This window comes from Pongo abelii, chromosome 2 (assembly GCF_028885655.2).
Source record: "Pongo abelii isolate AG06213 chromosome 2, NHGRI_mPonAbe1-v2.0_pri, whole genome shotgun sequence".
NCBI lineage: Eukaryota > Metazoa > Chordata > Mammalia > Primates > Hominidae > Pongo > Pongo abelii.
Window position 1 is genome coordinate 182,031,065 of NC_085928.1, and position 12,034 is coordinate 182,043,098.

The 12,034-nt window shown below is 38.7% G+C and overlaps 1 protein-coding gene across 6 annotated transcripts in view; it reads left to right on the plus strand.

Moving 5' to 3' along the window:
- The window catches only part of FNDC3B (fibronectin type III domain containing 3B), a 361,400-nt gene that overhangs the window by 60,703 nt on the left and 288,663 nt on the right, over window positions 1–12,034 (plus strand). For all 6 annotated transcript variants that reach the window (NM_001132462.2, XM_054550321.2, XM_009239511.4 and 3 more), the window contains 1 exon segment: window positions 11,606–11,744. In NM_001132462.2, the coding sequence (NP_001125934.2) occupies window positions 11,634–11,744 (111 nt within the window). In that variant the 5' untranslated portion in view covers window positions 11,606–11,633.

Below are 12,034 nucleotides of genomic sequence, written 5' to 3' on the forward strand. Positions count from 1 at the left end.
ATTCTCTGGTGTGCGACAGTTGTCTGTCGAAAGAAAATGTTTCTAGAGAATTTTGCATTTTTATGTTCTCAAAATGTTTATCTGAATTAGTAATGTGACTGTATACATATTTTATATTAACATTTTATCATAATGAGCTAATCTGAAATAGTAAATAGATATTCCCTTATGCGGTATGTCTTTGCACCTGCTAATTTGTTTCTTTGTTAACTATTGTCATTTCATGTGAAATTTCTGTTTCGGTCTCTTCTGAGCTCTAAGTAACACCTGGTATTTGCTTTATGTTCACTCACATTAGGTGAAAAACAAAACTGCTTATGAGAATGTCATTAAATGTAATATTTCTCAAGAAATAACTTGCCTTTAGTTAATAAAAAACAGTTCTAAACTGATTTTCAATGTATCAGACAGCGTTCTTACTGATTTCCATCCCCCCAACCATGCAGGAGTGAGAATCAGATAATTTTTTGAAAAAAATATTTGAACCAATATCTATAATTGCTTATGTCAGAAATCTTTGAAATATATATTTAAGTATAAATAGGAACTGTCAGTGATGTTTAATGGTACAGATTCTTTTCCTTATAAGGAATGTTTTACAACATCTGTTCAATTAAACAAAACTGAGTGTGTAAAATAAACATGATTGAATTCTATATGAGCTGATGAAAGAAAAAATTTTAGTATTCTCCTGGCTGATCAGAAATGAAGGTTAAGGCATGGGGTATGTTTTGAAGACAAATTCACCTTCTGTAACACCTGTCAGATTTCAAAGTCTAGAAAAGAGGCCACAGCTGGGAAACCAAATTTAGACATTGGGGCTTATCTCAGATAAAAGGTTTCGTAGAGCATGGAGGTCTGTTGACTTTGTGTGGTATTTCGTCAGAAGTGTCCAACGCAGATTCGTTTTTGGTTAATTGAGTATAACATTTCATTGTAATGCTATTTAACCTTATGCCTTTATTTCTAGAACCCAGAATTCTAGCACAGTGCCACCACAAAGTGGGTACACAGTAAATATCTGGTTAACACAATGGTTGATTACCTTTTTTCAAGTTCTTTTGTTTGATGTTATTTTATAAGGTACCTTTCAGCTAAGTCCTTCTTTTGGAATATTGTTATTATTAAAGGGAGAAGCCTTCAACCTGCTTTATACTTATTTTACAGTAGTTACTTAAAATTAATAGAATCTTGAAACGCTTTGTACCAAAGATATTACTCTAGCAGTCTCTTCATCAGTAACTTGCTGCCCTTCTTTGGAAATAATTTTGCTTTTGTGTTTAATCATGGCACATTTCATTAAAATCACCATGGAAGACATAACTTTAGCAATTTATAATTTGGTTTCTGCTAGTTTTTTTTCCCCCTCTAATTTTAAACCATCTAGGCTAAATGGTAGTATAATGGATTTGCTTAATCTTCCTTAAGCTACTTTAAAATGTGCTCTAAAAATTATTACGTCTGTATTTTGGTAAGGAAGCACCAAAAACTCAATTGTAGCCTTTGTGGAGGGGAACCAAGCACTCCTTAGGAGGGAGGTGTACTCTTGTGGGTTGTCTTTGAAAGTTATCTTTTGATACCTTTTCTGTTTTGTACCATGTGCTTGTTTTATCTAGTCTTTAAAACTCACTAACCTATATATAAATTTTAGCCAGCTCTTCTACTTGGGTTTTGTTGTCAGATTCTTAGATGTTACAATTAGCTCACTAAGAGCATGGACTTTTTATTATCACTTTCTGAGTCTCTTTCGGCAAATTATTTCTTTAGCCTTAGTTGCTATATTTGTAAATGGACAATACCAGCTACTTCATAGGATGTTTTGATGCTAGGTAAGAATTAGTGTGCAGGTGCCCCAAACAGTGCCTTTGCCCCAGCAGGCTGAAATAGCAGCTTCAAAGCTCTTCCTCCACATCTTTCCAGAAAGCAATCAGTTGTTTGGTGCTTGCAACACTTTTTTTTCTTCTATTCAAGGGGGTTATGCATGTCTCTTAGATACCCAGATTGATGCACAAATGTGAATTTGATTCATAATAGATCTCTACAAATAGAACAATAAAATACATTTTGGATCTTATTAAAGGGCTATCTGGAAGTCATGTACTTAAGCAGCCACATAATTCATATTATACCTAAAGAAACTAAGACACGGAGAGCTTACATAGGAAAACCTTGAACCACAGTCCTGAAAAGCAGTGGGACCTGTCAAAGTGCTGTGGGGTGCCAGGCAGGTATAATGCCCAAGGGCTGGGCAAGGGCTGGGTAAAGCGTGAGCTTCTGGCGGTGGGGAGGAGGAGCATGTGTTCTGATTTCCTGTCTCTTTCCACCTCCCCGTGCAGATTAGAATTAGACTTCCTCAAGAGGCTTTAGAAGTGATGTTTTTCACTGTCTGACTACAGTTCTGTAGACTTTTCTCTCACTGTCTTACAGAAACACATAACATTTCAAATTTCACTGAAAATACATATTTTCAGTTATTCCCATGTTTGGATGCTGTGACCAGGTTAGCTTGGGTATATGTGAGAATAAGGGCTCATAGCTTTGGCATGTTTCCTTGTAGATACTTGACTGTCATCCTTGGGATGTCAGGGTGTGAGATGTATTGTGATATGAGTGTACCTGGAATCTAAGTGTTCTAATAAAAATGGTTAATTACGTCTGCAAGCTTATGTAAATACCACTTAAAAACAACGAACAAAGCAAACGAACCTTTGGTTGGTAAACTTTTTTTGTAGATAAGCCCCCTTTCCCTTTTAGTTAATATTTGCAAAACTGAGCTGTTATTTATGTGAGGATGTGGATCTGAGGTCAAGAGATTGTGTATATATAGTGATGTAATTTTTTTCCATTTAGTTTTTATGTTTCTGTAAAATTTGGGGTGTGTTGGGCTGGTATGGAAGCAACCTCTGTATATTAATAGGGGTTTACGGAAGCAGCCTCAAATTACATCTAATTTTTACTCATAATCCTTATATATATGGATTTTTCTCCCCCAGAAAATAGTGCTTTCCTGTACATTAGATTTGAGTTCAGACATGACTCTGCTTTGTCAGATTTAAAATTATGCCAATCCAAAAATGTTTAAAAAGCATCTATGGATTCTTGAAGGCAGGGCCTATACAATAGGGACATCCATCCCCTTTTTGCACTTAAGAGCACAGTGGATGGTTCCTTTTGGCTTGTTGCTTGAACCTAGTATTTATTTTAATCTGAAGTGGTGGTGTTTTTAATCTAAAAAACTCAGTTTCACAGGATTTCTCTGTGGATTTAAATGCTCCCAACTAAATCTTTTATGCTTATAATTGGATGTAAAACGCAAGAATGTTTTTAAGGTTAAGAACTTTTTCAGACAACTGTGATTTTACTTCACTAATGAACACATATCAGACAAGAAGGCAAATTCCAGACTGTTTGTGCCTCAACCAACCAGCTGGGCACATACCTCCAGGTACTGCTCATGTCTCAAGAGGTTTTTCTGCATGAACAATTATCACCACTCCTTTTTTCCTTCAAGTGGCAAGCCATGGCAAGAGTCTTTCTTGCACAGCTGTATAGAACTCAGCTGTAAAATTATATTTTATTGGCATAAAAACACAGTGATTATCAGCACGGTGTGCTCAATACATTCTTTTCTCAACATTTTACTTAGATTCTTCCTTTTATGCAGAAGGCTCAAGCTGTACTTAATTGAAGGAAACAGGTTTTTAGAAGTTTTTTTTTATGTGTCTTTTTTTAAGCTTTAGTTTAATCAACATTAGGTATGCATGGTAAGCAATTGGTATTGAAGGGAGGAAACATACCCCCTTAAGATCAGAAAGGAACCTTAAGGGCTAATCTATAATATTGTCATTTTATAAGAGGAAATTAATTACTGAAGTTCAGAGCTAATTATTGACAAATCCCAGATTAGAACTCATATTTTCCAGTATGAGTGGAACTCATATTTTCCAATATGAGTTCCAATATGAACTCAGTGCTGGGGCCTGTCCACTATAGTTTTTTTTTTTTTTTCAAAGTTTTTTTTTAGCAGAGGGGATGTGAAAAATTCTAGTAACAGTTCTTAGCCCCTCTCCATATCCTTTTTCTGTGCTACTTAATTTGATTTTTTAAAAAGCAAAGGGGAATGTTTGCCTGAAATGTACAGGAGCGATTAGCTTAAGGAAAAGCACTAAAACCACCTCTAGGTTTCTCCTGTCCAATGGCAGTGTCCCACATCAGGTTCATAATGGCGACATGCTAATTCCACATGGGCAGAGCCAATGCCAAGGCATTGGTGTAGTGTTACTGGGAAGAGAAAGAAAAGCCATATTCTCACAGCAGCAGGGAAGTGGTCAAAACAGTCAGGTGTGTGTTGATGGATGAGCAGATTTTCCCAGAATTTCAGAGGTAAAGAAGATCACATTGTGTTTCTATTTTGTTTTAATGAGATTTTTTTTTCCTTCTGTTGATGCTGTTGGTGTTTCTATAGTTATTATCAGAAAGCAGTTTGTGGTTTTGCTGAGAGGCTAGAAATGACAACTATTTTCAGAGTTTCTAGGTCTTGAAACGTCAGTCAACCTTTCAAAGCCAGCATTGATTACAAAGGAAAGAGGTTTTTCTAATGAGGAAATAAAATAGTAAATGATACTTTGACATTCCATTAGTTGTAGGAACGTGTGCCCCAACTGACTACCTGGCTTTGCTCTCTCTCTTTCCCTCTCTTTTCTGAGTTTTGCTAATAATAAAACTTAGGAAGTACACATTTAGGAAGTTGTCTGTCCTTGTGACTGATGGCATTTATACATAAAGGCCACCCGGGGTGTATGGGGGGAGGTTCATGAATGCAGTTTTTCTCTTCTTTTTTCTGTGGTATATGACTCCGTATCAAATTTTAACTTCCCTAGATGTTTATTTTTTTAACCACAGTCAAGGCACAAACCAGTGTAAATCAGCTGCACAAATATGTGTCATAATAAATTTTTATTAGGTTTTATATTGGAAGCCATTTAGAAACTAGTCTTGTAATCACTCATAAAACATTAGCTATCTTATTGTTTTACAAGAGTATGTAGAGTATAGTAATTTCTTAGTAGCATCCCAAACCCGTCTTTCTCCAAACACAATACAGCAAAGCTGTGTTTTCTGTGATTCAGTAAGTCAGATTGCATTTTGAGTATTCATGTGGTTTTCCCCACCCCCCTGAATCAGGAATTTTTTTTCCCCATTATTATTGTTTTTAAAAAAAAAAAAAAAAAAGATGGGGTTTCGCCATGTTGCCCACGCGGGCCTCGAACTTCAGAGCTCAAGCAGTCTGTCTGCCTTGGCCTCCCAAAGTGCTGGGATTACAGGCATTTTATTACTGTTATACAAATGGCCAGGATGTTTCTCTGCTGTATTTTCTGAAACTTGACCCACTATAGATTCTCACTATTAGAGGTCAGTGGGTATTTTTAGTAAAGAAGGAAATTTTCATGAAGTGTGAATTGAGCTGATTTTACTAATGTGTCTGTGACAATATATTTTTCAGGCTACAGAACAAGCATGTAGCAAGCAAAATGTTCACATGTTGTTATGTTTAAAGTGTGTGAAGGTGATTGGTTAATCTGTGTTGGAAAAGACACTAGCTTTATGGAGTACATGGAATCACAGTTAACTATAGTGGTATGAATTCTGATATTATTTTCAAGTTGCTTTATGGGTCCTTGTATTTGATGGGTTTTGAATTGGAGTACGGACGTGAAAAGTTGAAACTGAACACATACATTCTACTTACTTGTTATGTTACTCCATCAACCTTTTTTTTTTTTTTAAAAAATAAAAAAAGAGACAGGGTCTTGCTGTGTTGCCCAGGCTAGACTCAAACTCCCTGGGCTGAAGCCATCATCTTGCCTCAGCCTCCTGAGTAGCTGGGACTACAGGTGTGCACCACCATGCTCAGTTTTCCATTGACCTTTTTAAACACTGCTCCAGGTTAGTCAAAGTTAGTGGGAGGTCTTATTAGGGTGCTGGTGAAGTGGCCCTGGGAGCCTCAGCCTGGCTTGTAATGAAACTCAGGGAATCAATTCCTCTCATCCAGGCTGGCCCGGCGGGTTTGGTTCTGATGGCTATATATACTTTGTTCCTTTTGGTACTGTTATGTTTCTTTTTCTCTTTGTCATTTGAAATTAATTTGTGTACTGTACTGCTAACTCACATCTTGAATTAATGTAAGGAAATTTGGGTCATTGGCCCTCAGAGTGAGGACCAGGACATTTTGTTATTAATTTGAAGGCCAGTTTCACAGACTTAAAAACTCTCCCAGCAGTGATTAGGGCTTTGGCTTTGTTTTAAGTTAGACATTCTTCCTAGTATATAATTGCTTTGGCCCTTTGCAGGTGGGGCTGCAGTTCTCTTCTGCGAATCGTTGTTTTTCATGAATTTAGCCTGTGTGTTTCTTAGTATAGGCTGGGACCAAAGTACCATGGAAAATCTTTTTAGACTTGGAGAAGAGGAAGCAAAATAAGAAGAAAAAGGAATAAGCTAGTTGCCTAGAGAAATGCAAAAACTGAAGATCTTTTGTAATATTCTTTTAAACTAAAGTTTTCTTTAAAAGCTTTGGGGACATATTTGGGTGGAATTAATGTCTTACTAACAGTGAGGATCTGTTCATTCTGTTTCCAGAGTGTCCTGCCCCAAACCCTGCGTTTGAGCTCAGGGGTTGTTGGAAATGCTGAGTCTTGCTAGAAGGTAACCAGTGGCTTGCTTTCTTAGGGGAGAGGGAAGTTAATCACAAGTGCCCATGTGGCAGCCTTTCCCTGTCAATCAAAAGAATAGAACTAGCTGGGCGTGAAGCACTTGTGGTTTTAGTGTTATGTGTGGTTAGGGGGAGAGGTTGTGAGGGCCTGTGGTTGTTACCAAATTCTTTGAAATGGAAGTATGGGTACGAACAAAATAAAGAATAGGAGAGAAACCCTGGTGCTCTGTGTGGGGGAAAGAAAAGTTCATAGGATTCGACAAATAAATGCATTGTAGTAGAGATGATCTATTTTCTGTTTTTTTCCTTATTAGTTTTGCAGCACGTTTCTTCATTTGTAAAGGGTAGTTGATTTCAAGAATGGATTCATGATCACATCTCTGTGGTCATGAATGGGGGACAGTGTGGATGTGGTACAGCCTTGACCAAAATGCCTGAGTCCGGTGATAGATTTGGCCAGCTCAGATACACATCTGTCTAGGGAAGAAGGAACCCAGACCAAGAAGATGAGTGTTTAGTCAGGGTAGTTTCTACTGAGACTTTTTGACTAAGATGAAAATGAGTTACGGTGCAGTTATCCAGAGATCACACATCTGGCCTGCTCAGCTACCTTCACAGCTGATAATCAGCTGGTGGTGAAAAGGAAGACTGCACAGAGCGCATGGGGAGCTTCTGAAACTGTACTCAGGGACTCCTCCTCTCCGTGTGTGTATGTAACTGACAATCTGGCTGCTCAGCCCAAAGAAAATTTAAGACAGCAAATTTAGGAAAAGGCCCTGAGACTGGAGGGAGTGTGGTTAATGAAGAAAAGAGAAAGAAAAAAAACATTAAAATTAAGCATAAGAACTTATTGGGAGGCCAAGGCGGGCGGATCACAAGGTCAGGAGTTCGAGACCAGCTTGGTCAACATAGTGAAACCCCTGTCTCTACTAAAAATACAAAAAATAGTTGGGCGTGGTGGCACGTGCCTGTAGTCCCAACTACTCGGGAGGCTGAGGCAGGAGAATAGCTTGAACCCAGGAGGCGGAGTGTGTGGTGAGCTGAGATCACGCCACTGCACTCCATCCTGGGCAACAGAGTGAGACTCTGTCTCAAAAAAAAAAAAAAAAAAAAAAGACTTAAGTAGGGGTGGGGTGATAATAGCTCTATATATGTAAGGTCAAAATGTTTCAGTAACATCCTCATCCATCACCTTATGACTGAACACAGTATTCTTATAAACTGTCCTGAAATCCCTAAGAAAAAAGCTGTGGCCAGCCTGTTCTTTAATGAAGAACATGTGTAATTTCCATTCACAATCATTACAAACAAATAGAGTAAGCTTTGGTTCTTAAAGTTAACTGTATGGACGAAAGCCTTCCACATCCATTGCTTCCTCTTTTAATTCCGTTGAAAAGCCTTGTCTGCTCTCATCAGGTAGGTATTCCTGAGGTCTCACAGCTGAGTTGAGCCACCCTGTTGAGAGTTAAGTCCACGTGTAGTTTTGTCTCAGTTACTGGTTAAAACTGAGGAGGTTCACTTTTGGGTTGCTGTGACCACAGAGTGATGACTGTTCATGACAAGCCTTTCCCAGGCCTCCTGGCCTGACTTAACCTGCTTTAACTGTTGATGGTTTTGCATTGTGGTTTCCCCAATTCACAACCTGAATCTGCGACTTTCTATTGGGAACACTCCGTATGTTTCCCTTTTCATGCCTGGGGAATAACCAAAAAGATACTACTGTGAACCCTAAGTTTTATGTTTTCATGCTTTTATGCTTTTCCTTCTTGCCTTTTCTCTAGTCTGTTTTCTATGGAGCACAGACTAAGTCATTTCTATTCTATGATCATTTTAAGGGACAGCTTGGCAGGCAGTTGGCTTTTAAGTAGTTGGGCAGTTCCTTGCCTCGAAATAATTCATTTCTTTGTATGTCTCTTGCATTCTAGGCAAATAAAAGTATTCTCTGTGTGTGCATGGAGCACAGAAATGGGGATTTAAACATCGTTGGCTGCATGTAGGCCCCATCTAGCTGAATCTGTTACCTTATATTCTTGTCAGGATGAAGTCTGGTTTATCTCTGGTGAAACTGTTAGGGATTACAAAGAAGGCCTTGGATTCTAGCAAGCTGGTGGCTGAGGGAAAAGATCAGCAATGTTAGTTATGGCTAAGTGAGACTGCCGGGTTCACAGTGGCCTTTACTCACTTTATTAATTCTTCTGTTTTCTCCATTGTTAATGGTGTGACTGTTGGGTGGTTGAGTTGAAGCTTAGGAGTGTATGATGTTCATATGTTCCCACTGTATCAGGAGTGTTTGTACATACAGCCTCCCTGTCTCCCCTTCCTCCACTCCCCTCCCAGTCATTTCTAGTAACCACTAAACACTGTATGAGGTGGAAAGTCCATCATATAGTAGAGAAAAAGATTCAGGCATCTCACCTAAAGTTGTCTATGAAGTTTCAAAAGCAAATATAATGATCTCCTTGTGCCATTGGACTTCTTTGGTTTATTTGGGGGGTAAAATCCCTTATGAAAAGAGATGGTTTTGCACATCTGTGTCAGTCCCCATACTCTTCTATCCTACTTCTGTAAGGCCTTTGTGGGCCTGGGTCTGGGGGATCCATCTACCTTATCCCACACTTGCAGAACCTGGAGTTAATGCCCTGCTTAGGACTTGACACCTGTGCTTAAGAGTGCTATTTAGCGGGGTTGGATTGCTACGTCTCATTGACAGCAGTCCTGTTAGTTAACACAATGCGTACCAGAAGGTTAGAATTGTTGGTGTTAGTTGTTTTGTTTTTGTTCAGACATTCTTCAGTACTAGAGACAGGAGACCAGGAATGCCTAAATTTTGTACCAGATCACAACTGTCTTCTCTTACTCAGTCCAACCTCCCCATTCCCCTACAGGACTCACACAAGAAACAATGAGAAATAGGAACAAAGTAGCACCATTATTTGGACTTGAGCTGCAAATAAAAGTGTTCAAAACTTTGGTTAGATGGGTTGGACCACATGGAGTATAGACAGCTTCAGCCCAAAGCAGGTCCCAAGGACCCTCATCTCCCTCCCATTTGAACTCTCTAAACCTGTATCATTATTTACTGTATGCTGGCCTAATAGAAGGACCTATGGGGGCTGAGAGGACCTAGAGTGAGGCCCTGAAATGGGTTTACTCCTCTTGCCTTGTTGGATAAGAGAGAAGAGGTTCTATCCTTAGGCTCATCTGTGAGATATCAGGGCTATGCCAAGCAGGAGAGGGCTTTGGCACTCGTTAATGTAGCAGAGGGGATGCAGAGAAGACACAGAGCCACAGTCTGCACCACAGCCTCAATAGTGAGTGCCCAAGGAGGAGAGAAGAAAAGGTGAAAGTGCTTCTCCACCCTTAGATCCTTATACTCAGACCCCCTAATGTAAATTACCGCCCTGTTAATCCAACCTGCGATTTTGAAGAAACATTAAATAAGACATCATACTTAGCACTTTGGGAGGCCGAGGCAGGTGGATCACCTGAGGTCACGTCAGGAGTTCAAGACCGGCCTGGCCACCATGGCGAAACCCTGTCTCTACTAAAAATATGAAAATTAGCCAGGCATAGTGGTGCGCGCCTGTAATCCCAGCTACTTAGGAGGCTGAGGTAGGAGAATCGCTTGAACCTGGGAGGTGGAGGTTGCAGTGAGCTGAGATCATGCCACTGCACTCCAGCCTGGGCAACAGAGTGAGACTCCATTTAAAAAAAAAAAAAAAAAAAAGATAGGCCTGTGTAATGTCATCAATTTGAGAAAATAGCCATTTTTCTCTTATGCATTATTAGTAAGATAAAGTATATTAGGAATGAAATTGAAATAGACATTAGATTTCTTCTCCATCATTTGACCTGTTCATAGTTCAAACAATTAAGTCATGATAGCGTCAAAAGGGATTATCTTAGTTTTAATTGTAAAAGAGTCTGTTTTCTTTCATGAGGATAAACTATCAGGCTTTGGGCTTGGTACTTTTATTTGCTTAGGAATTGAGTAATTGCCTCATAAAACAGCATGATGGTACTATTAACACCGAATTATAAGACCCGTTACTATAGAATTTGCTTTTCTAGTTGGGATAAGACTTCATTTTTTGGTGCTTAAAATAATTAGTTTCTCCAAATGGGTATATAATAAACAGGTAAAATTTTGCCTATTTAAAGTAAAAAAGTTTATAATCTCTTGGGTGGCTTTTATATATCTTTTGATACTTCCAAGGAAGGGCTTTTTTTTGGGTGGGATGGAGGGAGGAGAGGTATGCTTAACGTTTAGAGTGGAGGTGTTTAAGAATGAGAATAAATGTTTTATTTCTGTCATATCTACCTGAGACATATTTGAGGCAATTATTAACAATTTTGCCCCATTATTTTGTCTGATTTGAATATTAAGTATTAAAGGGTTCATTGACCAAATGTCCTTGAATTGAAATTTTGGGGACTCTATTATGAATGATAAATTTAACTGTGAGCTATATGGCAATTTGTTCCTGAGATCATTTAAAATTGTGTGAGAGCGTGGCAGATACCATTATGGGATGAAAGTAGGCTTTGTGTTATTTTGAAAATGTGTACGAATTTCATTAGAATAAATGGAATAAACAGAATAGAAACAATGGAATCTACCTTTAAGCCTGACTGCACAAGTTGCCCTGGATATATCTGAGATACAGGAAAGTTATGTTCACATGGCCACTTACAGTTTCTGGTCTTTTGTCTCCTAGTTCAGGCTATGTCTTTGCCTTTGTTCTAGCCCTCTTTGGGGCCTGACATAATAATACAGGGCTCTCAGATTAGAATAACTTGGGTTTCATGATGGAGCACTTAGATTGCTGACTTGTTTTGTTACAGGTGATTTTTGTGGTCCTGAGTCCTTTTTAAAAAGTGGTGGTTCTCTTGCAGGAAGCCAGTTGAGGGAAGTTCTCCATGAATGTACGTCACAATGATGATGACCGACCAAATCCCTCTGGAACTGCCACCATTGCTGAACGGAGAGGTAGCCATGATGCCCCACTTGGTGAATGGAGATGCAGCTCAGCAGGTTGGTGTAGGAAGAGGGAAATTTAAGTCAAATTGTCTAAGTGGGAAACAGTAACGCAGTATTTGATTTATTTTGGGATTCAAAGGTTTGTGATTTCAAACCTTAGCATTTCTAGAGGTAAGTGTTTTTGTTGTAGAAATACTGTATCGTTTTTTAAAATATCGTGATTTTAGAGCACAAAATCTTCCCTCATTCAGTTTGTATTCTTGAAGCATTGAAAAATGGATGACTACTGAAGTGAGTCATTTTCAGACTGCGTAAAAGTCTTCAAAATAAAATGACTGTTTATT